Source organism: Diplotaxodon limnothrissa, linkage group LG14 (genome assembly GCF_057381915.1).
Source record: "Diplotaxodon limnothrissa isolate DT_005_m linkage group LG14, D_limnothrissa_male_GT1.1, whole genome shotgun sequence".
Lineage (NCBI taxonomy): Eukaryota > Metazoa > Chordata > Actinopteri > Cichliformes > Cichlidae > Diplotaxodon > Diplotaxodon limnothrissa.
In genome coordinates this window covers 35,702,689-35,729,902 of record NC_140609.1, presented here as the reverse complement: position 1 = coordinate 35,729,902, position 27,214 = coordinate 35,702,689, and the positions used below count along the sequence as shown (strand labels likewise).

Sequence of the window (27,214 nt, the reverse complement as noted above, 5' to 3'; positions counted from 1 at the left end):
ATATAGCCATGTTGCCACTGCTGATTACAGAGATTCTGCAGGAGACAGAGGAGAGAGAGCATTGTCTATGACAGTGCAGGCGAATGGCGAAATGGGGAGTAATAAAGTAGGCCTCCTCACAGACCCCTCTCTTGCTGACCCTGTGTGTCTGTGTGAGTTTATGGCCACTGTCTGAGGAAGGGGGGATAAGATTGCAGTTTATTGCTCAACAAGCCTCCCCAGCAATAAAAGGCTCATGGCCCTAAGCCATCCATTCTGAAACACATTAGCTCCCATCCAGCCTGGATCTGCTCAATCTGCAGCTCAAGGCCAGAATTAGTCAACTGAATCAGACTCCAATATTGCTCTATGTCACCTCTGCCTGTGGCTAAGATGTATCATACTCTAATCTTTCTCCACCCTGATGGATAATACAGACAAAGGGGGAAAATGAAGAACATCTAGATTTGAAGGGTTATTTACCACCTAAGTGATTTCTCCCGACCCTTGAACCACTCATAAGTGCACAAGCTTACCTAAGCATTTGTAAGGCACTACAACATGGGCGTGCCCTTTGCACACTTTCTTCTCTTTCTTGCACCAGTTCTCAATGCGAATGGGCTGGTTGGCTTCCACCACATTTGTAATCTGGAGTTCTGGATACATCTGCAGGAAGAAGAAGACCCAAATTAATATTAAGCACTGAGAGAACGTACATTTGTGTACGTGTGTGTCCGTGTGTAGATGTGTGTGAAAGAGAGAGAGAAGGTGAGATAAGTGGAGCTTCAGTAGGATCCTTTAATCCACACTTTATACTCTCTAGATGCCATCTGTTCATCCGTGAAAGAGCATATGATTTACACTTTCCCCAAATGCCAACAAAATGTCATTGGTAAATGCAACTGAAGCTTTTGAGATAGGCTGCTTGAAAATGTACAGCCCTGCTTTTTTTTTCTTCCCTTGGATGGCTGCATAATAAACCATGACACCATTTCCAGAAGCCTCCTGGGTTAGCAGGTATAGTAGGAGTACTGAGTAAATAAGAGTGAGGATATCCATGTTGTGTAAAACTTCGTTTTAGAGGCAGCTTGAGAAAATGACAGTCACAAGATCTGGGAATTTAAAAGCCACCCACCATAGTGTAAATAACACCTTATAGCCTCTCTAGTGACAAATCACAGAAAAATGAAAATTGGCTTTTCCCCTCACCACAGTAGCTAATTTCCCTCAGTACACATCAATTTAGTCTTCAATGCCACCCACCTAACCTAAAATGTCCTCAACAAATAATTTATACTTAATAATCTAAAGTTGTGCAAAAGTTTGTTATTTCATTGTGAACCTACTGTGAAGCAAACCCAGCTGTTTTGAACAGACACCATTTTCATTTGCCACGAGCAGGTTATCTTAGTTTAGCAAGAAGGCTGAAAAAAGAAAATAGCCTGGCTCTGTCCAAAAATCTGCCTGAAAGCAGCTCTAAAGTTCACTTATTAAACCGGATATCTTGTTTTTTTTTCCAATTCACTGCTTTTTTATTTTTGTACAGACATGAGATCGGTTTGATCCTCTCATCTAACTCCCCACCAGACAGAAAACAGGCGTGTATCCAAAAATGTCAAAGTATTCTTCTCAGTTAACTCTCAGTAAATGACATTTAATATATTTCCTGACAGCAGCACCAATAAGCTGCTAAATGGAACAAGAAAAATGAATAAAAGCACACAGTAGACTGCAGGTTTAGCCATCACACATGTGCCACCCGAAAACTCTTAAAATCAACCAGACATGATGAAATTATTATTTTATTATTTAGGTATAAAAAGTATAAAGAAAATGTGACAAAATATATGTTCAAAAATACATGAATTTAAGAAAATTTCCTTGTTTCTATGGCACAAATGGGGGATAAATGGCAACGTAATGTCATGCTCAGTTATCACAAAAGTCATCATCACAGTTGTTTTGGTCAGTGTTGAGACCAGGATTGTTTAACACAACTACTCAAAGACTTTACTTAACAGGCAAAGCTTAATTTGTTAAAACTTCTCTGAACTTTAATTATAATTCAAATTAAACAACTAAATAACTGCTAGAAATAAATAAAGAAACCAAATATGCCACGGTCTGGCACATTCATTGAGAGGTAAATGGAAAGGAAAGCAAAACAATTACTGCAAAACAGAACGCAGCAAAATAATTGCTTTATCTCGATTATCTAGCTTTAATAATCATTCAAAGCCGAAAGTGGTTCTGAAATTAAATTTGATTAATTGCAGTCATATAAAAACAACTATCCAAAAAAATAATAAAATAAAAATCCTTGCAATTGTTACTTCAAACACGTTTCTTGCACTTTCACACAGTTGCATCCCTAGCCATCTAATTTAATGAACTGACAACTCATGAAGCTACTGAGCGTTCTAAGTAGTAAATGAGTTTCATCAAGTCTGTGAGACTGACAGGATAAAGACGTGTCTGTGTCACAATGTCTTACCTCCTGGCAGTACTGCAGTATACCTTCTTTGGTTCTTACACAGCTCTTAGTCCCAGATGGGTCTGGTTCCCAGCGGCCGGTTTGAATGTTGATGTGCATGTTGAGCTTTCCACAGAACATCGCCACCTGTGGCTCGGCCACGGCAAACCCTGTGCCTGCGTTTGCTGCCAGTGCCTGCAGAAGGACAAGAGCAAAGAGAGAAATAAGGGTTAAAACACTCAGTCATCATAAAGCCCATAAAAGCTGGGGAATAAGCTGGTTGACAGACTTGAGAAGCTGTCTGCCCCACTCCCATCTCTCATAAACACCATTCTGCATTATGGAGTCTGATCGGATAAACCAGATTCGGATTATGTGCTGTAATACAGAACTTATAAGACATGAAGTATTGCATGTCTTGGCTGCTGCCAACTCTCTGCTGCAGTGCTGAGAGAGCAGAGGGATTCAGACAGGAGACAAATTAATTGCACCTGGGGAATATTTGGCAGGGTGGATGGTTAAACAAGTGGAGGTTTGATTGGATTTGTGCACAACATTTTTAGCTCTGATGTGCACTGAGTAACTAAGAGGCTTCACACAGAGAGCAGGAGATCAGACGGGGAAAAAAACTGCAGTCCGTCACGCCTCACAAACCAGGACATTCCTAGTTGAAGGCAGAGCTTTGATTGTCTAGACCTCCCGGGACCAAAGTCTTTCTACAAAGTAGAGATCATTTATTCTTCAGAGTAAACAATCCACACACTCTGCATCATCAGGTCAGCTGTGCAGACATATTAGAACAAGATAAGCAGGTTTTTCAAGATATTCTGGAAATATATCCATAATATTTCTTTCTTCTAACGCCATTCCCCATCTTTGTTTACTTGCACACCCTTTGATCTTAACTGTTAGCTTCTGCTATCTTTGTATACTCTTCTCTGTTATGATTTCCTAAACAATATACTGTAGTTCCTCTTTAAGCAAGCAGGAAGCACAAACACCCAGATGCATGTCCTTCATTTGATAACTAAACAGCTCTTATGATATCAAATGGACACATTCAAAGCTACTGTGCAGTCATCTGTTGCACAATTGGCTTTCATGTGGCTCGGTGTGTGTTTAGCATGGGTCGTGTCATCGGCTCCTCATTGAAACAATAAGTCACATCCTGCTAATGTTCACGTGATGCTAGTGGTGCTACTGCACAGGTATCTCATATTAATCAGTGAAGCGATGTAGGTCTGCATGCCAAACTGTCCCAAAGCAGACACTAGGGAGTCTCCAGACAGGGAGTGGAACAGAACTGATGCCCACTTGATTGTCATAATATCATCAGACTGAGTAAACACGCTTCAGCCCCAGAGGGAGATCAAGGCAATGAGTGGCGACACATTTCTGACCATTTGCTGGGTTCTCAACACAGAAAAGATGTGGGCAGAGGTGTCGCCGCTGTAGCACTGAGCCAAGGACAAAACAGCTGAAGAGCAACGCTTGAGTAACAGCGTGTTAGACAAAGCTCTCTGTTTAATTCTGTGCAGGCTCCCAGGCTGACAATGGATGCAGAACAGAGTAGAGTGAGGACAAAACAAGTGCTGTGTAATCAGCAGTTGGCTGTGCTGCGTGATGAGCTGCAGAGTTAACCAGAGCTCAGTCTGCTTGCACACAGACAAACACACATCAACTGAATAAAGCTCCAGCCCAACACATACCTACATAAGTATACACGTGCACATTTAGCAACAAGCACATCCTCAAAACATGTCCGTCCACACAGACTACCTGATTATGCCTTTACCCTGCTCCAATACTCCCTCTCTGAACTAAAATAGGCAATCAAACAAGGAATAAAACGGCAGCAAATCTCAAACGGTTAAAAACTGAACACTAAGATTTAGGTTATTATTACAGTTATTGAACTGTAGCTAGATAGAGGCTTACAAAAACAAATACAGTACTGTATACTATATACATTTTCTTTTCTTTGAATTTACTTCCACTTTGTGTACTTATACACACATATAATAATGTTTTACCTGCTGGCCTAACAAATTCTTCTATTTGAAAAATTTTGTAGACTTTGCATGGTGAACTATGTATATTTTTACGCTGTTAAATCCAACAAACTGTTAATTGTTGAAAAGACAGCAACTAGCGAGGATTGACCTGAACAAAAAATTTAAGCCTGTTTGCTCTCCACCTGCTTTCTCAGGTATTCTCAGAGTGCCTCAGGAGCAGAGAGGTGTAGAGGGGATAGTGACAGCCTGACTACAACTACAAGGTTGCCGTTGAAAAACAAGTGTTGGGTGTGTCTCGACACCCCTTTGACTCCCGCTTTATATTTAATTCTTCAAAGACAACAATAGCACTGTAGGAAGAGTGGAGGCAGTTAATACCACTGTGGTAAATCTGCAGTCACATGCCAGTTTAGGAGCCAGACCTGCACAAAGAGCAGTGCAATGGAGGGCGTCTGAGAGCGCGAGAAGTGACACACAGAAAACTAGCTCCTTTGTGGTTCCTGTCTTTTCCGTGTCACCTTTAGAAAACACACGGCGAAATGCACACTGCTACAGGAGACGTAGATTCCTTTGTTCTTGATTCAACATGTCGCACATTTTGGTCCAACTTTGAAACAGACAATTTTTGTTTGGTTGCGACTCAGCCTTGGACAGTCGCTCATCTGAATGTCATTTCCAGAGCAGTCAAGCACACAACTGGAGTGTCATTGTTCCAGTTCTTTATGTCATTCAAGAACGATGTGCTCTGTCAACCCACGAGGGCCAGCGAAATGGAGGTTATATGCAATAATATTTAATTACGTTCTTCAATCTCGATGTGATTCAACATGAAATAGAAGATCAGGCCACTATTTCATTTTTTAATTTTTACAGTACAGCAGCCCTTTGACTGTCAATTATTTTTGCTGATATTTATGATCAGGGTGTAAAAAAATCCTCATGTAATGTTATTGCTAATTCAGCTCGCTAGACCTGAAGGCTTTATACAAACAGAAAAAACAGATTAGATTGCCTGGAGACATGAAATAATAGATTAATAAGTGGGATTAAAAAAAGATGAGCCTTCAGCATATTTTGAAGAGCAAACGGGAGCGTTGGATTGCACTGAAAATCATGCTGTCTTTTGAGATTTTGTTGGCATACAGAAATATGCTTCGATACAAAATATTTTCTTTGTCATGCGTTACCACCATTGTGTGTGTGTGTGTGTGTGTGTGTGTGTGTGTGTGTGTGTGTGTGTGTGTGTGTGTGTATCTCTATGCTGCTAAAATACAAAAACAATCTGAATGTAATTTTAACTGCTGAGGCACACACCTCACGGACAAATAAGCCACCGCGCCTAAAAAGTCATCGAGCCCTCTCATCTCTCATTACTGACTCACCGTGAGATGTTATATCGTGTAAGTGTGAACACCTGCTCCTGTGCGTAAGCTCAGCAAGAGGGGAGACAAAAGACGGCGAGAGGGAGTGGCAGCTGGAAAAAGGGAGAGGCGGTGAGACAGAGGAAAGCTCAGGCAAATTGGGTAAACAGCAGCAGGAAACATGCGCTGATTGGCTTATATCCCAGCTTCAAATATTATTCTCAAGTCAACGCAGACTGTAATGCAATAAAGAAGGTGGCGTGAACGCAGGAGAGACAGGCGCTTGTCAAAAGCTGTGTGGGTTGAGGATCATTCAGCTCGTTTTCACTCTTTACTCCAAACACACACCAGTGTGTGTGCCACCGCTTTCCCAGTCCGCCTCCTACACACAAACATGTTTTATTGGTCTGCTCTGAGAGCCGAGCCAAGTTCCACATAAAACAAGCTAAGACATGGCAGGGCATGTTGTGCTGTAACGCATGAAACACTGAATGAACACACAAACAATGCTCCTTTTTATTCCCGTAACAGATAAATATACCACAGATATTAGAGCCTGGCCCTCTAAGAACCAAGCTACACAAACAGAGTGTTTGTCGTTTGAAGGGTAAAACATGAGCGAGTTAAAGCATCTATATCTAGTCTACATTAAACCACTGTTTGCTATACATTGTGTACACATTTGACTTATTTATTGCTGTATTGTTACATAAATATAAAGAAACAGAGAAACACTTCTAATTCTCTTTTTACTTCAAAATAATATATTTACAAGATAAATGCTGAACCTAAGTGCAGTGAAATCTCTGTAAAAGATGAATCAACATAAATTTGCAAGGGACAAGATTTTGGGACCAGAAGCATGCTCTCTACGGGGACTGTGGAGAAGAAAATAAGGATGATCGGGTGTTTTCTGATAATGATGCATGATGTAGCATTTTAAAATGTATCTGAATTCATAAGCACTTACTTGTGGCATATGGGAAAAGACATAAAGACATCCACTGTCTTTGCTGAAAGCCCTGAAAAACTGTCCTCCAGAGGATAAGTCATTAGAAGATAATTGATGGTGATTTTCTTTGCTCTGTGTCATTTCCCTTCTCTTTTTACCAACATTTCCTGTTTCGCCCCACTATTTCTATCATGTAATGACAAGAAATGCTGAAAATAATCGACATGACATGAAATGAAATAACAACAAGTCACAGAAACGGTCTAAATGGATTAACGCTTTACATTTACTGAGATGGATTATTTAAGTTCAGGCCATTATCAAGTCTGTGGAGGACATTTTCCCACTGTTTGATATGAAAGGGAGAAAATGATTTTCCATGCAAGCTCTGAAAAGGACTAAATAAAGCCCGATATCGGTAACAATGCAGATTGTGTGCAGAAATAAGAGAATAAGGAAGGTGTAGCTAAGACAGCTGGCACAAAAACATCCCCCCAAAAAAGAAAAGAGAAAGAAACATTCCTTAATGAGGCTTCAGTAAGCCCCTGCAGGACCAGTGCGGGTCAATTATTACATGACCTACCACACAGCATCTGGGCAAAATCCAGAAGAAGCTAATCCAATCTGTGTGTATGTGTATGTGTGTGGTTGTGTGGTCTCAGGTTGACCTGTCAGGCCAGTATGCATGAAAAGCGTGTGAGCTTGGGACACACACTGAGAGAACAGTGGGAAAGGGGAGATGAATACATAAGAGTCATAATCTTCAAAACAGCAGGGTTCGCACCTCAGAGGTGATCCACCAAAGCAGTCACAGAGGTGCAAACTCTGAACGTGCCAAAACAAACTGTACACAAATTTCCTCCGTGACCAGACAGTCGAATAAACGGTGGAGCCTGGCTTCTCTCATAAACAGTTTCTGGTAATCTGCCCATGTTGTGCATAAAAACAGCTACACTGCAGTCAGCTCCAGTGTCAACTGTTCTATAAACTTTTCAGGCCTCACTGAGCGGTGGCAACCGGTCTAATTTTGGCAGAGGTATGGTGAAGCCATTCTCACAGTCTGGCCCCCTTTTAAAAGCAGCTCCAGTACGAGGCACCAGTCAGGATTTCTCATGTTCACAGAATGCTTAGCGTCCATGTGACTCTGCAGAGAAATGCCTGGCATCGTTAATCCACATAATCCTTCCCTCTGGTGACTTAATACTTAAACAAGATATGCAGTAGTGAGAAAGCTGCACTCACATGTACAGGAGGAAAACCTACATGGACAATATACAGGAACATAATAAATGTAATATTGATTTGAGATGTCTTATTGCTTGCAGTAAAATGTGTGACTGAGCAGCCATTGTTTCATTGTGCTAATGTGTGTGGGGGAGCAATTAAAGCACGTTTCTGTATTAGTTTCTATAACAGCCGTTAGTATGGCTTGTTTATTGTTTCTTTAGTTTGTTGCTTCTGTAACTGCATTTTCTTTGAAAGGCAAACATAATTCATTTCCCTTTAAACAATATGCAGTGGTTTGAGTCACTGATCAATAAATACTTTGCTCGGTGTCCAGATTTAGACATGAAAACACCCCCATGAACACGACTAATGAAAAGAAAACATTTTCAGAGAATTTCACTCGTACAGACGGATCTGTGGATAATGTTAGCTCGAAGAAAAGAGGAAGGAGACAGACTTTGGCATTTTTATCTCGTTTAAGTATCGACGGAGCAACTTATGCTGCACAGATCGAAATTTCAGCGGTGACATAAACGCAGATATTTTTCCAAACAAAGCGCTTCATTCGATTCACTTTGGGTGCCGCTGTGGACCGAGACAAGAATCAATGTAACGGACACAGACGTGTTCATGCCGACAGTGATTTGAAGTATGGAGGAGCATTCAGCCTGCTTACGTTTTGCCTATTTAGATTATGAGCTTAATGTGTGCAAAGAAAAGGGGGGTTAAGCTGTTTACCTGAGCCCACTGTGTTGGAGTAAGGTGACTATCACAATAAAAAAGAAATAATGACATGTGTTATAGGAATTACTGTTGGCAGCTTAGAGGAAACTGAATACATGAGGAGTAAGTCTGAGATTAGGAAAACATTATTAAAATGGATATGACAACTTAACAGGAAGTGGGTGACAGTTCAGGGATTAAAAACAAATGACAAAACTTTGATTTATTATCTGGAATTTACTGATTATTTATACCGAAAAGCTGGCAACTATTTCCCCTCGGTCTTATGGTCATGTTTTGCCAAAAGTTTAATTCAATAAGAAACACAGGAAATAGTTTTTTATGAGAAGTGTAAACCACGGAATCAAAATCAATATATATATATATATATATATATATATATATATATATATATATATATATATATATATATATATATATATATATATATATATATATATATATATATATATATATATATATATATATAAGCTAACACACACACACACACACACAAATGTAGCTGTGATTCCTGCCAGTCGTGAAGCCCATGGGAAGGCTGGGCGTGAGCCACTGGCACCATCACTACACAAACAACAGATAACAGACGAGAGGTGGGGGAGAGACTTTCAGCAGCACTGTGACAGTGACATTTTCCTACTGACCAAACACCTCTGCCACCTCCCACCCTCAAAGGGTAGACAGTAAAAGCTGAATAACAAAAGGAAAAAGGTGTCATGTTTGTAGAATTGGAATCCAAAGGGCAAACCCTCACTGCAATGCAAATTGGCTCCTCTGTCTGAGCAAAATGGCCTTTTGTCTTCACCATCTAAAGTGTCCTGAGACTACCCTAGAAGGAAATGCCCTATGAGTCACTGCCCCAAACCAACAGTGCAAAAAATGCATTTGCATTTCAGGGAACAGTTGATTCCAGTTAATGACATTCTCCCCTCTAAAGTCAAAACCTAAACATGTGAAAGTTGCACTTCTGCTTCCCCCTCCTTACACAGAAACATTACTCACTGTGATCTTCCTCTATGAGTGTCCTTTTGTCCAACTACAAAGTCTGCATGTGTTTGAGCGAGTGAAAAAAAAAGTTCTTCTTCAACATTGAAAAAGTCAAAAAATACTTTGAAAACAAAAAAACTAAAGTACAATTGTTTTCAAGGAAAGTTTTTTTGCTCTTGAGTGTGTCTTTCGGTGTTTGTTAGAGTTTAAGGTGACAGGGAGATGCTTCACAGAGGACCGAACATAATGCTTCTAATCACTAGCGGTCACCTCTGTATGGTTCATTAACCTCCCATCACTCACAGCCAGACTGAACCGGACGTGAGAGAAAAGTCTCTTCCTTCTCCTTCAAACTGTCACATGGGAGCGGAAAAATACTCTTACCACACCATTGAATTATCCATGACACACCAACCCCAACCCCAGCCTCAGATAAGACAGTCAGCTTATTAGTAATTCTCTATGCTCCACCTGTGCTTGATTGAACATGCCATTGATAATGAGACTGTGTGGGACTGCTTCAAAGTGTGAAAGAGTAAAAATACAGTCGTGTAACCATATGCATTTCATTTCTCGAGCCAGGAAAATGATTCAAATTTGACAATGAGTTGATCAATTAAGGAGAGTTCAAAGGATGATTGATCTCAGTGAGATGCAATAAGGAAATTTTTACCTTTCTGACTCAAGATGTATCATCAATCCAATTTTCTAACAGCTTGTCCAACTATGACTGAGCCTTTCCGCCCGGATATGTTCAGCACAAGGTTAAGACAGAGACAGACTCACATCTACAGTCAGTTTAAAATCACTACTTAACCCAGTATTTTTTTTTTTAAAACTGTGAGACAGGAGTAAAAGTAGGTTGAAGAAATGTGGTTCATGTGCGTTGAGATTTAAAAAAAAAAAAAAAAAAAAAAAAAAAAGAGGGGGAAAAAAAGGCCTAGAAGACGGTTTTGTGCTTGCTGACCTTTATCTTGCTGAAATTCGAATTGGATCCTTTATAAAAAAAAAAAAAAGAAAGAAGAAAAAAAAACAAAAAAAAAAAACTTGGTTATTCCCACAAAAAGCCACCGAATACCATAACATTCATGTCTTTGGACTGTGGGAGGAAAGTGGAACACAGGAAAAAACCCACAACAACATGCAAACTCTACACAAAAACCCCAGGTGATCAGCACGTTCAAACTCAGAACCTTCTGGTAGTTGTTAGGTTGTTAACAAAATCAGTTGTTAGGTTCTGATTTTGAGCAGTCTGACTGGCTGCTAGCTTTGCATCTGGGATGTGTATGTTTTCATGTTTGAGTGTGCATGTGTGGATCTTCTGAGAACTCTGGTTTAGTCCCACAGACCAAAGACATCCATGCTAGGTTTACTGGAGGTTCTAAATTGGCCTTTAGCTCTGCAATGGACTGAGGACCAAAGTGTACCCTTCTCTTTGACCAACATGAGTGATTTTGTTCAGAGTGCGATACTCTCCAAAACATGAAATATTAGCAAAAATAGGGGGTTACTACACATTTGTTACATTAATAAACAGAAAATAAATATGGGTGTGAAAACCACATTGATATAGTAGAGCCGTTTTCCTTCTGCAACACTGCTCTACTATATCAACGTTATTTTTAGTCTATTGGTAGGTGGCTACCAGGCATCATGATCATAATATATCCCGTCATAATATTCACGTTTTCTGGATATAAATTTTTTTATTGGGAAATTAAAATAATATGTTGCTACAAATGTGTCATTTTAATGGCTCATTGGTGAGTGTTTTCTTGGAAACATGATGACATCATATTTTATACTGATAAGAACTTTGAGGGGTCTAAGATGTACTCAACTTCCAAGATTTTGTGGACTATAGCAAAACACTTTAAAGTTATTTTTTAACTGCAAAGTAAAGTGTTCACTGGTGTTAATCTTCCACATGTTCTATGTTAAAACAAAGTTAACAGTTCCTGAAACGAGCCAGATTTTAGCTGAAACTCGGATCTCTTGCTCTGTAAGGCTGATATGCTTGATTAACGGAGATAAACATCAATGAGACTCTTTTGTAATTAAACTCTAGCTAAAGCACGCGCACTTCGCTGGTTACAGGCTAACAGTTGTGGTGATTGAGCTGTGCGGGTCTGCCTGTATGCCAGGGGGAGATAACATGGCCTCTCTCCAGCTTACAGCAAACGGACGTGAATAACGACTTGTTCAAATGTCTCGTCACTATGGAAACGATCTACAAAAGCATCCCAGCTATTCACACAGACGAACATTGGGTCTGCAAGAGGAAAGAGAGAAGAAAAGAAGGAGAAAGAGAAAGAGGGGAGAAAATGATGGGGTGAAAGATTGAAGAAGTGGAGCAGGGGAGAGCGAGGAGAAGAAAGCAGGGAGACAGATCATTAGAAGCGACAGAACGACAGGACAGAGACAAAAGAGGGTGGTTCAGAAGAAAAAAAAAGAGAAAAAAAAATGGATAAAGAGGGAATGAGGCCACAGTTACAAGAGACTGGCATATGAGCCAGTGTGGCAGAGAGGGAGAAGAGCTGCGAAGGCTGAGTGAGTGGCACTGGGGATAACACAACAATAACAGCTGCTCTGCCCCGTTTGGTGCATTCAGCAACACTCTGTCCTTGTGTGCAAACATGAAAATGACCCTCAGCTCTATAGGATTTTGCACATTTTCCCTGGCGTTCACACATATACAGAGCAGACGTACAGTAAACAAAGCTATATCTGTGCTCGGGACTCTCCTGAACAAAACAAAAAAAAAAGTGCACTCATTGCCATGGCAGTGTGCGTCAGTCTGTTCAGCAATGCCACAAGCAAATACTGCACCAACTGCTGCTGGTTCCTTCTAAAATACTTACCAGACAGTGAGTCACGGCTTGACTTATGGGAGGAATCCTGATCAGGGGAGGTAAATACTAAACAGTGCTAGAGTTTCAGGACAACTGCATGCCACATACACTGTGACTTCAAGAGGTAAAAAAAAAAAACATATGAAATGATTGATCTTAGCTGAGTTATTAGTTATTATTAGTAATGGTCAAGTGGCAACATCGGGGGCTTAAAAAAAGCCAGGGTGGAAGTGCAAAAAACTCCAAGCCTTAAAAACAATTGGTGATGTCATAGTAACCACATCAATCTTCTACATTTAGTATAAGGTAGCGCTAGAGGGACAAAGATCAATTTGTCAAGACAAATGAATCCCAAACTATCCTGACTCGAATAAAAGCAGTTTATAAATTAGAGATGTCACAATATGTTGCCCATGATAGCACTGTTACAAGATACAGTGATGCTGCAACAACAGATAAATTACTAAACACTCATATCAACACCATCTGGGTAACTGAAGAAGAATAAATCACCCAAAACAGGCAAAAGGTAGGAATTTAGTTTTTTTTTTTTTTTTGTGTTTTCAATGTTTTTATTATAGTTCTAGCATGAGAGGTCATGATGTTGAGATACTGCAAGTCAAACTGTGAGGAGAGCCCATTTAGAGCACAAGTAGGTGTAAATACAAATGGATTTGATAATTCAAATACTTCAAAATGAAGCGATGCAACAGCTGTATAGGATTGTGTCAGGTGCTGAATATACTGCACTGCTATTTATCATATAAAAAGAAATTTCTAGGTAAAACTGCAGCATCAGTGGGAAAGTCAGTGTTTATCCAAGTTTACAGTGTGGTTATACTATTTCTGCAATATGTGAAACGATTTAGAGGTGAAGGATTATGGGAAATAAGGTTGCAAAACAGGGCTGAGTTTGACTACATTCACATACATTAGCAAACATCCACCCACCTTTTGCTTATCCAATTCAGGATCGTGGGGGGACTGGGGGTGTATTTTAAATTAAATGGCTGTTGCAAATACAAATAAGGAAGAATAACTAGCTCATTAACTTTACTAAAAACATCATTACCACCACCTGTCAAACCTCCAAGCTGCCCACAAATGTGGTGATTTAACTGGAAAAAGATATTTGGATGCACATAAAGATCTGACTTTTACCAGATGTTCATTCCAGTTGAGAATGTTTTTAAATCTTTCCATGCTGATGTACGATTCCCTGACAGGAATGAAACTAAATTAGTCTGAACGAACATGTGTGAAAATGGAGGACCTGCAAGTCAGAGTATTTGTCTGTTGGCTTTTTGTGGTGAAAAGCCGATGACTGCAAAATCGCTTCAGCCATCAAAGTGAGAGCAAATTCAAATTCACATTGTGTCTGAATGCAGTCTGCTTTAAACTTTTCACAGAGTTAAAAAGATCCCAGGCGGGCTGACTTTCACAAAAGCATCACCACATTGCTTCACCCAGACTCTGTATGCTTAGCAGCCAATTTTAAGATTTAGCTGGTACTCTGACCATTTTTGCAGCTTCCTAATATATACAGTCACTCAATATCATTTCCAAATGTAGCACTGTCAAGCAGCTGGGACCCTATTAGTAGGCCTTCATAGTCACTTCACATTTTCAGTCAAAGCCTGAAAATGCATCTCTTCAAGATGAACTTCATGGCAGCCTCTCACTGCTCAATCATACAAATGCCATCTCTCTTTTTCCCCTCCTTTGCTTGCTATAAACTGCTCTAACAAAAAAAGAAGGCTGACATCTACTTCACTCATGTTTGTTTTCCTCTCCTCTCTTAAAGGATCACCGTATTGTCACAAGAATATTGCCTGCGTGCTGTCACTCTCATCTCTGTACTCCTAACTGTATGCTCCTTGTTATCATTACCTTGTAATTATGCTACGTCTCATTTTAAGAGGTTGTGGACACAAGAGCCGACTAAAAGGCTAAAAGTGGAGAGATACTAGGCCAAGAGGAAAGAAAAAAAAAACACTGTTAATTAGAGCAAAGTACTTTTTTCCTTCCAGTCTTTTCACTGGGGAGAAGGTGCGTCTGGGCTATTTATATGCAGCTCCAGTTGGTGGGCCAGTGGGGTCTTGTCTTGCAGGCTCGCCCTGACCAATGGAGCTCATTCAGAGAAAAAAAAATAAACACTCACAAACTTGATGAGAGTCTGTTGTTTTGTCAAGAGAAACGATCCTCATTAGGACTGCATTTCATTCGATGAAGTGTTACAACAGTGAGCTCAGAGTGGGATTACAACGGTGAAATAGATTTAAAGGTTCATTCGCTTGATAAAGAATTCTACCAGAAAGCTGATTAAAACAGGTAAAAACCTGCTTCTGTGACATTTACATTGCAAATAAGGTATTCAAAGTGATTCCAGTCTGCAATGGCATGTTTACAGGACAAGCAGGTAACATGGGTTTATATAGTGAGTTACCTGATGTTATTGTAGGTAGTGTAAGAGCCGTGTGATATTTACATCATCATTTCATCAATAAATATAGGGAGTAGGCAGCATGGTGGCATAGTGGTTAGCCTCACAGCAAGAAGGTCCTGGGTTTGAATGCACCAACTGGTTGGGTGAAGGATTGTGGGAAATAAGGTTGCAAAACAGTCAGGGTTTTCCCCGTTTCTGTGTCCATTTTCCTCAGGTCTATGGCAGCTGGGGTAAGCTCCACCCTCCTGTAACCCTTAAGTGGATATGGGGAGGTGGATGGATGGAAATATAAGCAGCGTTAAACTCTGTGGTGTTATCCTGCCAACTATCTAAAGCTAATCATGTGGTTCAAGAAGACATGATGTGTGTTGCCTCCTGCACGCTCTTTCCAGGGAGCCCTCTCAACTAAATCAAAGTAATTGCAGTAGTGAAAATCTATTTGCAGCGATCTATCTTCTGCTCTGTGCTACAGGTGAGAAAGGACAACTTCAGACAAAGTGCTGACTTCATTCTCCTGATATTGTCTGTGTTCATGTGGGAAAATGGCTAAAGAAACAGATCTAAGACTTTGAGTGCCTCTGAGATTAGAAAATACTGCCAAGGGTTTGTAGAAGTTCTCACAGCTGTGATGATTTTATCCTATCACTGCATTCATTTGGGAATCCGTGGTGAAAGGCCTTCTGAATGCAGAATGAATTTTTGTGGGTTTTTTTAATTTTTATCGCCAACGCCCACAGTGTTAGTACCCCCAGCTGTGCTGGCAAACTGAAATCGATAACAGGGCTGCATTGTGCATTGCTGCAAATCAACCTGTTTCTTTACTGTACACATGAACATGATCGATACATTCATGGAAATGCTGAGTCTGACTCTCTACACCATACATGAGTTGATAACTAATAACTAATACAAAGGTAGAATTTGCCTTTAGACAGTATGGTTAGATGGTCCAAGTGTATCAGAGACAAAAACACGAGTCCATGCAAAGTGTGCATCATGTATCCATAACCTGAGTCCAACAGGTTAACCAAAGGGACAAAAAAAAAGAAAAAAAAAAGGCCACGGATACGATTAACGTGTCCACTCTGTGACATCACAGGAAAAAGGTTTTCACTCCTCTCCATTTAAATCTTCACGCAGGCTTCCCCTGTAATACATTTTCTCACATGAGTGCTGTCAGTGCTGTGTGGTCACACCATCTTTCTCTCAGCTGTTATCTGTGGCACGTCAGACACACTGAGCTGCTGTTCAGATGCCCGTTTGTTCAGTTACTGATGGCTGACATGAGGATGCCTGCTGCATCCTGTGTTTTATTATTCTTTCATTGTGAGGGCAGGAGCTGCTGCTGAAGCGAGGCGAGCAGAGCAGAGCAGGAGGGAAATGAAGAGCCATTTCCACCACAGCCCCTCTTGACATAGATTTCAGACGGCATTCATCTCCCTGGAATATTTCTCCAACCCGTTCACCTCTCCAGCCCTATCAAACATTGCCTGAGGACCATCCACAACCATCATAATATTGCATTTGGTCTTCCCTCCTACCTGGTTAGATTAGCTACATACAGAGCAGATTGGTTTTTCTCTGGTGGATGAGCGGGAGGCAGCGAGCACAGTGAATGGAGCAGTAGATGGAGGAAGGAAGCAAATTTATTTTGATTCTGCTTGGGGAGTAGAATTTGCAGTGCATGCTGCAAATTTGGGAAGAAACATGTCAAGTGATTGCAAGGGGCTGACTAAAGCTTCCTTGTTAGTCCAATCACTGTCAAGAGAAGTCGGGGAGGGAATACAGCAACAAAGAGGTGCTGAAGGCCAGAGGCAGGGCTGAAGAATGCTACTATTAGAGAATAAAACAGAGTCTGCCATCTATCGCAAAACCATTTCAATAATTATCCATCATGAAAAATTGATCTGCGTCTCTCCTGGGCTGGCTCGTAAAGCACAGCAATGAGCTGTCACAATAGCTTTAAAATGGGAAATAAAGAGACTATAAATTGGTGATTGCTACTTAAGAGTCACAATTCTTACTTTGAGTTTTTTTTTAAATAGGTAATTGAATTTAAGAATTTATCATTTTGTGAAAAACAGCAAAACATGCTGAAAATTCAGAGTCTAAGATCCTTGATGTTTTGTGCACAGAAGGTTGGCATATGGATTAAAATAAGTTAGAGAAATTACTGGAAATAAGTCTGGTGCTGCAACGATCAAGTGATAATTACACCGAGGGCTTTACCCACAGCTTGTTGCTTAGCTGCGAGCTAAACAGGTGCATGATTGCATAAGTAATGTACCGGAGTTTAAACCATTTCTTCCAGGAAGAAGATAATTGCTTTTCATTTTTGCACTAATGACTCAAGGACTGCGATGATTGAGGTCCATTTTCAGGTGAATTTATTGCAGCATCTTCACAGCTGCGCGGTATGCTGAGCATGCGTGTCTCTTCTGCAGAGCTCCTGTCACCACAATCACCCATTCTTCTCTTCTGCCCACTAAAAGCTCTCAGCATGAGCAATCCCTTCAATCCTTCATCCCCCTCCTTTCATCTCTTTTCACTTTGAGTGCTCTGGACAACTCTCTGCTAGCCTATCTCCTCTTCCCTCAGCCATCTCTATACATTTACCTCTCGGCCTGTTTTTCCCGCTCTGTCCGTATGTCTCACTCCCTCTTTGAGGCATGTGAGCTGGCGACCCTCTCAGCCCTCTCTATCCCAGCTTACGATCCACGTGTCCTGGAGCGGATTACATTCTTGACATCACTATGCCAGATGTTTATGACTAAAATAGACATAACATCTAACCTCACCACTAAGTCAAAAGAATGCATATATACTTGGCTTGACAGGAGGCTCCTCTGTTGTAATAATAACAACATTAATAATACGATTTATACTAAAAAAAAAAATGTTTCTTTCCTCACAACTGCTTCCTTCTTGTTACTTACTGCTAAATTTACCATTTTCTCATGTTTTCCCTTCCCTTCAGATTCTTCCTCCCCTGTATATTCTTCTCCCAGCTCTTTCTCGCGAACCAGTGGAGATCAAATAGCCGACACGCTGTCCGGTGTAACATACACATTAGCATGATTAAACTGGCCATCGGCTGCGCATTTATTAAAAGCCCCTGTGTGGGAAGTGCTTTTTAGTCAGTGAGTTGAGTAAACATGGATGGGCTGTGTGTTTGCAAGTGTCATGTGTGTGGTTAGCCTAGTGGCACCAAGGCGGACAAGTTAATGAGTTAATGCAGGCTTTTTGTGAGGGATTTGAAGTCATGTTATGAAGCGATAGCTCAGTTAAAAGTGATAACCAGGCACGGAAAAGCAGGTGGTGGGGAGGACTCCAGAAGTGGCTTCACGGGAGATTTGGAGCTTAGGCAACTGTTAGACGTGGCTCAGCTTGTTTTGAACTATGTGCCTGTGTTTTCTACAGGCCACTTTATGTGGATGCAGACTCTTCCCCTACTTTGTACTGCACTCTCAGCAGTTTAAAAGGGGAGGATTAGACACAGGAGTGTGCCTCCTTCTCGTCTGCTAGAGCATAGTCACCTAATCTCTCATGCTGAGGAGAGGGGATTTTGGAAAAATGACCTGTGCTCCTTCACTTTCTTTAGCTTCTCTTCTTTTCATGTCCTCCAAGTTGAGTGAAAACACAACTGGATCTTTCCTTCCTACCTTGCATCCTTCCTTCCTTTCGTCACTCCCACTCTTGCCTTTTCATTTTTCTGCTGGATGACTTCATGCTCATCAGCATGCAGCACCACACCGCTGCTCCTCAGAACCAGGGAGGCTGGCAGACAGGCAGGCAGACTTGTCAATAAAGGAACCAGTAACAGGGTACCTCAGCAAGGCCTCCAGCCCTGTCACTGATGTCTTTCTCAGCTGCCTGAACTCCCTCAATTAATGAGCATGTAATTGTTGAGCAAGCAGAAGAGAAACTGGGGAAGTGAGGAGGAAAAAGCAGCTATGAGGTGAGAGGTGCAATTGACGAGTAGTATATTGAGAGGAGAGCCGGGTGAAGGAAGCACAAGGACGGACTGTTCTAGTGAACAAAGTAAGACATAAAATAGCCAATTTGTCCAAAATGTGCGGTGCAGTAGAGAAGAGAGCAGAGGAAGAACATAGTGTAGTGTCTAAATCAGAGGGCTGGCGGGGGGAACGGTGCTCAGCATGAGCCGACCTTGACAGCAAGCAGCTTCAAGGGCAACATGGAAATATCACATTCGCTCGCTATAATGCAGCCATGAGTTGTGGTGAGGCCATCCTGGGGCGGGAGTGCAGCCAGAAAACTGCTGGAGAAAGGAGGAGATCAAGGGCATGTAGCAATGTTTCCAAAATGTGTGACAACAGGAAATGATAGCAGCTTACAGATTCACGGTGTATGAGGAGACGGTTGTTGACCTGTCCAGTGATACCAGGGATTTGACTCTGATGCCACAGCCAGTTTTAACATTGTGGGGTTCAGTATTAAGAAACCAAATGAAAAATGCAAACGTCAAGTAGCCTGCCCCGTTTTACTCTGACATCCAGTAAATAGCAAATGGTAGCATTTTGACTACAGGAGCTCCCCCACAGGAGAAGAGACCTTTCCAGCTGACAAACCTGGTTATAAATAAAGTCTAAATGATTAACCACCCCAAAACATCCATGCTTTCTAAAGGATCAGAAAAGTTCAGGGAGAGGTCGGCTATGCTAAAATGTCACTGATTAGTCAAGCGCAGTGGTGCTGAAAGCGGTTGTGTTGCTGGTCAACAACAATGAAACAGCCCAAGAGGTTTTACAACCAACAAAATTCCAGCACTTTCCCTGAAGACACCCAGAAGGTATTTGAAGACTGACCAGCTTAATGTTTGTGACTTTTAGCACTGCTGTTCAAATGCAAATCCCAGATCTGAGTTAATTGGACTCCTCTCTATCACTTTGTCACAAAAGTTAGAGAACAAAATACAACTTTTCAAATGAAGTCATTTTATCATACAAAATATCAAATGTTCATTTTCCCAAATGTGGAGCACTGACAGACCAGCAGTCTGAATCTTACTCACAGGAACATTATCATCAATGAACTGCGAGACAGCCTTCATCATTCTCATATTACAAATTTACATGTACCATAAGCCCTGAGGATTTCATGTTAAAATGGATTTTCAAGAGAAAGAAAATATTAAAAGTCCTACATTTTATATTAAATTCATTTTTCGTCACTTACTGAAGTTGTATTCTTTTTCTCTCTAACTCTGATTGCTATTTGGAGGCATGCTATGGATGGCGACTGAGTTTGACTTTGGCCGCGGCATGCAGTGTCGCTCTCCCATGACCACCCAAGCTGACTTTAAATGAATCTGTGCTCTGATTGCAGAGCTCCCTGCCTCTCCTACTCCCCTGCAGATCCTGAGCAGTGGAGCAGAGACACAGCCCACACGTCTGTATTAGCCTGCGCAGCTCCAGGCAATGCAAGGGAGGCCATCTTTACCAGGGGAACATGATGGATGTAATATAGATATGCTTATCTGTCATTAAGCTCTGCTCTGCTGTCCCTCGGCCTCTCAGCAGGGGGAGAGCAAAGGGATTTCAATCAGACTAGTGAAGATTATAACTCTAGTGAGATGTGCTGAGGCCAAAAGCTAATCAGTCATGTCCCTATAGAGAAGGCACATACTTCACAGCAGGAGCATCCATCTCCAAGCCTGTCTACTACTCGCTTTTTGTCAACTGTCTGACCTTGCTTTGCCACCTCCTGTTCCTTTCCCTGCAGTGTACGGCCCGTCAAACCCTGCTGCGGTATCCTGCTACTTGTCTGGGTGAGATCCCAAATCTAAATCAGCACAATGACAAATAGTATGAGGCTGACAAATCCCTTTGCCCTCACATGACTGGGCCGCAGAGCCTGCCTGTCAGCTCCAAGCACCTCAATAATAGCGCACTGATTCTAAATATGAAACATAAGGATGGAATGTGATGAACACTGAGGGGAGTGGTTGGAGGGAAGGTGGGGAATGGAGAAGGTGGAGTTTGCTGAAGGCAGCTAGCAGCTCACAAGGCTCTATAATTAGCTGCAGAAGATCAAATGACTTTTAATGGGTTTGTCTGAAAACAGCAGACTATTTCAGATTTCTGCTCGGAGCCATATTCATATCTCATCAAACTAATGGAATTCTCTAGAGTGCTTGATTGGGATTTATCTCAGATCAAAATGGCTGATTGAGGTGTGCAGCAGAAGCATTCATTAACTGCAGTTTTGTAATGAAAAAGAAAAAAAGTCCCATTTCAGGCCAGAAATGCATAAAATTGAAATGGCTCTAACAAAAAAAAATTTAATTTACACATAATGTCAAACAAAAGTCCTCCAACTTGTGATCTGACAGCACTTCTAAATTCACGGCTTGATGCGCAGTCATTGTTACTTCAAGAGTCATTTCGCAGTGGGCTGATAGTAACTCTTGTAACAGATAATGGAAACCTATACTGGTCATTGGTTGGAGAATTAAAAAGACAAATACTACCAGGATGATAAGAGGGTCAAAGCTTGGCTAATATCAGATCTGGCTGGATGAAAGTTGGGTACCGAATGCTAAGTATACTTCCTAAAAATCAAGCCCAGAGCATGCAGCAATACCCAGTAACACACACTGTGAGCAGCAATGAATAGGCTCAGGGGACTTTTCAGTGCAGGAACAATTTGCTGATTAATTGAGTAACTTACCAACAGAATATGAACTGCAAATTTTAGTTTAAAAAGGCCAGCTTCACCAACATGAGGATCTGCTGCTTTTCTGTGTTTAATTATAAATAAACTAGAATACTGCTTGACAGAACAGGCATCTTATTAGGGCAGGGGTCAGCAACCTTTAACACCCAAAGAGCCATTTGGACCAGGTTTCCACGCAAAAGAAAACACTGGGAGCCGCAAATACTTTTTGACATCTAAAATGAAGATAACACTGTATATATTGTTTTTTACCTTTATGCTTTGTGTGAACAACTAAGGTGTGTTGCTTATGAAATCCATGAAGTGCTACAGAGAAAATTACATTTTATTTATGTAATTAACACATTTTGAACTCCTAAAGAACAAAAGGAAAGACATCCAGCTGAACTAAAATGATCCAAACAAAAACTGTTGTGGCGGGGCGTGGTCGGCAGCGCCGCTGCAGGGGAGATGGACGCACCTGAGCGGCACCCGCAATCACGCCTCGCCGCCTTAACGTCTGTGCTATCTATGCTGTTGTGTTGGTATGTGTCGGGCTGTGAGCTGCAAAGCTACAGCCGGCTGTATGCGTACAGCAACCGTGTGTGAAAAGTGGTCAATAAAGAGATGCTGAAAAGCGTGTTCATGCAAACATCGTCGGGTCTGCCGTGATATGTTTACAACGACACTTCTGTTCCTGAACCTCTGCGCACAGCGTCTGCAAATCGGGGCTGTACGAAGTCACTTTCATCTTTACGCAGGACTGTAAGCTGTCATCTGTGAGGCGTGAGCGTAGAGCTGGGCGATATAAGATTTTTTCATATCACGATATGTTTTTTTCATTTCAGGCGATAACGATATCTATCACGATATAAGCCAAATAACTATATTTGTAAGATTTAAATGTGCCGTTGCTCACAAGTAAAATGTGAAATAATCAGCAGCTTGTTTTTATTTAAATATTTATTTCCCATAATAAGTTCAACAGGGTAGATGTACTTAAGGAACATGAGACTTTTTCAGATAAATAAAGGCAAATATTGCAAAATACACAAAAGGCAGCCGCTAAAGCGTTTAAGTTTCAAAATAGAACAAACGAAATAGACGACTAAATTGTCAATTCCACTTATAAACAAAATATTAATTCTAAAAATAAATCTTAGTTTGTTTTACAGAAGAACAGACAAAATTGACTAACTTTTGTCAATATCAAATAAACTGAGAACTAAAAGGAAATTCTCAATCTCTCCTTGTTGTATAGCTTAGCTTTTCAAACAGTTTTAACAGTTACTTTAGTCTGACAAAAGCCGAATGACGAATTAGCGCTTCCAGTCAGAGACTGAGGCTACGTCCACACGTACACGGGTGTTTTTGAAAACGGAGATTTTCCGTTTTCATTTTAAAAAATAATCCCGTCCACACGTAAAGGCAGAAATGAAGGAAAACGCTGGTATGAACATGCCAAAGCAGCAGGTGGCGCTAGATTCCTAACCATGCAGAAATGTTGGCCAATCAGAAGTCTAGAAGCCTCGGTGGGAAAAAGTAAACAAAGCTGGGGCATAGAAGCAGAACCGAGTGGTATGTGTGGAGGGACAGTAACTGTGTGTATATGTAAGCATTTAAACACTGCAGAGAGTAGAATTAACAGTAACAGTATTGTAGAAATTCATTTCACCGAAACAATAACGTGGCGCACAGTGTGACGTCAAAAAATGCGCACACCTTTGACGCTGCGTTTTCTCCGTTTTTCTAGTCCACACGTAAATGCAAAAACGGAGTTTTCAAAAATATCCACCCTGGCCGGAGTTTTTAAAAATCTTCGTTTTCAGTGACCAAAAACGCCGTTTACGTGTGGACGAAAGGTGCAAACGCATAGAAAAATCTGCGTTTTCAAAAATACCCGGGTACGTGTGGACGTAGCGCATGCACCAGTTTATTGTATTTCCAGACTTGCTTTCGGCACAATTTACAGTGCACGCTACTCTGTTTTTTGTCAGACTTGAAATAGCCGAAATACCTTCACACTACGGAACTTCTATGGCTCTTCCGTTTGACAATCTCTCCGGCATTGGAACCATCATCTGTTTTCTCTTCGGTAACCTTCGGTCACGCTCGGTTGATTTTTCTAGTCGGCACACTAATTTCCTCCATTACCCGGGCGGTACGGTGGCTGGCTGCTTCCCAAACAAATACACATGTGCGGCTTGGCACTTGTGCTGTACGTAACAAGTCACGTGACGTGACGCTGCGGCTGTGATTGGTTCGGCTCTGCGCTACTTAATTTGGATTGGCTGGTTTTTTTTTTGGTTTTTTTTTTTGTTTTTTTAAGAGGACAAGAGCGGCGAGGTCTATCGCGATAGGTTAATTTTTCTATCGAGAAAAAGTTATATCGCGATACATATCGTTATCGTTCTATCGCCCAGCTCTACGTGAGCGGTGTCTGTTTTTAACATAGTTCACGGTGGAGAATAGCTGCTGACATAATTTGGATCCGAAGATCCGTAACTGGCCTACCTGGGGTTGAAAGTCTCGATAAAGGCACGGCGTTTCGCCGGGTATACCGGCTTCCGCGAGTGTGACGCTTATTTTGAGCGATGAAAAAAAATAATATAATATAATTTAATTTTTATATTTCAATATTACAATAATCTTCCAATTTAGAACTACAAGTTAAAAAATAACTAACATAAATAAAATACACTTCAGATTTATTTTCCCAAACCACGCGGAGCCGCACTATAAGGACTAAAGAGCCGCAGGTTGCCGACCTCTGTATTGGGGCATTGTGAAAGAAATATGATTTGTAAAGACAAGTTCAATTCCTTCAAAATGAAAATTGAAAAACACTGAAAAATAATCCCCATTCACAAGTCTGTCCTTTTGCCTACCTGACCCTGTAAAATAAACATATATTCCTAAAAATATTTAAATGTAAATATCCTGAAATACTCCCTTATTTCCAAACTACACTACATTCCCATGTTTTAGCCTGTCCTTAATCTATACAACACACAAAAATCTATCATTTATTCCCATTGTCAGGGCAGGGAGGGGATCGGCAGCCTGTAGCTCTCCACCATGCATGAAGAACTATTACTGAATTAATTGCAGTGCATGAATATAGGAGCAGAACACATAATTATGGGGGCGCAAAACTCAAAGGAAAAATGTTTTTCTGTATTCGATCAAAAGAAAAAATACATCTCATGCTTCAATGCCAGGTTTTCCCTTTTCACCTTCTCTCTTTTATGGGTACAATCTTCCCTTGTTATGTCTTAGTCCCCAGGGGAGCATCCTACAGGGCTGCTGTTTGTCCTTGGCCACGTTCTCCTTGAGAAAGTGCTGTATCAGACTGGTTGCTAACAGGGCCGTCACAAAGCTCGAGTACCAGCGATGGCGACGGCGGCAGCAGAAGCAGAAGCACCCGAAGCAGGCCTCTCTCTGGGGGTATATAGTTACACTGCAATGCTTCTATCTCTTACTGTTCTGACATTTTCATCTCTTTACACACACAGAGGAGGGGAGGGGGCAAAAAAAGGATAAAAGAAAAGGATGAAGTCTGTGCTGTCCTTGGTTTCAATTTGGATGATAGCATTTCTACTACAGGCACAGAAGCAAAGTGGGAAGAGATATGTAGGAAGCCCAGTAAGCAGGAAGACGGACAGGGAGGGAGCTGGAACTAGCATGCTCCGTTTTCCCTGGCAGCGGGTGGAGCATTTGTGCAGTGCTCTCAGCAAAACAGAGCACTGTGGCAGCAAAATAGCTTGCCAGTCATTCAGCCTGCTTATCAAGACAAGACTACCACCTTTCCCCCATTAACCAATCAAAAAAAGGCACTCTGTGCTTATACCTGTGCATGCAGTTTAAGTTAAGAGAAAAACCTTATCAAATGGGACCCAAGCCATCCCAAAACAACAGAGCAGTCACTGTGTCTGTGATCATCCCCATCATGCCCCAAAGCACGTTCAATGCGACACCAAGACACAACACACCAAAAGATATGACCTCCCAGCATGCTGCAAGCACACACCGTGGAAAATAATGACAGACACAAATATAGCCACACACAAAAAAAAACAACCAGACCAGCCCACAAGCTCTCTCACACACAAATAAAGAAACGAAAAATGGCATCCAAGAAAAGACATCAATTATGATTGAAGTTTGGAAAACTAGGTCTGATTTCACTCCTCTTGTTTGCCAAGAGACGAAACTCAGTTGAAGATGGGTTCAAACAGATTGAGGGGGGGAGGGGGGGAGGGGGGAAGGGGGGGGGGGGGGGCAAAAACCCCCCCAAAAAAACAAAACACACACCCCTTGAGTAATTTTTGCATGCAAACAGCAGGAAACAATGCCTGGCACACAGTTAAACTGGCTCTTTGATTCTTTGCTGCCTGCCTCTATCTTATCCCACTGTGTGCAAGTAAAAAAAGAAAAGAAAAGAGGAAAAAAAACCCCCCAGACAAATCAGTGCAGAGGCCTCGCTCGCGCCTGCACATGACTCATTGATCTGCACACCTGAATAAGACCAGGAGCGAGGGGAGGGGACAGTAGACAAAGTCCTCCTCTCATATGGACAAGCAGGGACTAAGGGTGAGACAGGTGGGGCCATAAGCACAGACACGAGTGCACTGTAACTCATAGATAGCACACCAGATATTTTATTCATGGGAAGAAAATTTCAAGCAGCAAGAGTGACTCACTGAGCTGCGGGGACACACAAACACACACAAACCCACGTTCAAACCGAGTAGGGGGTTGACAGGGTTTATCCAGCCCACACTGACTGACTTCTCTTTGTCAAACAGAAACTACATTAAAAAATAAAGTCCGAAATGGCAGGGCTCCTTTAAAACGGATTAAAAGGCATGTGTTTGTCTGCTGAACTCGCCACAGTGTATAGTTACTTTCAGTGCTATCACAGGAACAGAGCTGCTCACAGCACAATAAAGTGAGGCCTTTGGACTTCAGGCTATGCATTCCTGAGCACTGTGGCATACAAACTGACATCTTGGCATCTGTGCTGAGCCAGGCTATTGTTGAGAATACACAGACACAGGTGTAGTGCCGTTCACCTTGACTGCATATACATGGGGTAGATTGTTATGGCTGTGCAGATTGTCCTACATATGGCAGAGGGCCTGATGCAACTTAAGTGATGTGCAGCCATGGGTGTCTTGATTTGAACCCACTGACTCTGAGCCAAGTCCCCATCGCCCAGGATCTCTCACCGAGAAAAACTGACTAAATATGTGATGAGCAGAGCTGCAAGAGGACTCGGGTGCACAAACACACACCCACACGCAGACACATTTCCAGTTGCAAAAAAGAAAAAAAGACAACTCTGCTCACTTTGGATAATTAGGGCGCACGCAGAGCCTCGGAGACAAAGCCTGGCATCGTGAGAACAAGGCTCGCCTGATGAGGCCTCTCTATTTAAATCCTTGGGATGAGCCGCGAGTGTGTCTGTCGATGGAATCGCTCCAGGAGACATGCACAAGCT

At 41.6% G+C, this 27,214-nt stretch overlaps 1 protein-coding gene across 5 annotated transcripts in view; it reads right to left on the bottom strand.

Moving 5' to 3' along the window:
• aplp2 (amyloid beta (A4) precursor-like protein 2) overlaps positions 1 to 27,214 on the bottom strand; it is a 52,390-nt gene that overhangs the window by 21,007 nt on the left and 4,169 nt on the right. For all 5 annotated transcript variants that reach the window (XM_085371048.1, XM_085371050.1, XM_085371049.1 and 2 more), the window contains exons 2-3: positions 2,474 to 2,647; positions 516 to 645 (exon numbers count right to left, since the gene is read on the bottom strand). In XM_085371048.1, the coding sequence (XP_085227174.1) occupies positions 516 to 645; positions 2,474 to 2,647 (304 nt within the window). The remainder of the gene's footprint in view (positions 1 to 515; positions 646 to 2,473; positions 2,648 to 27,214) is intronic.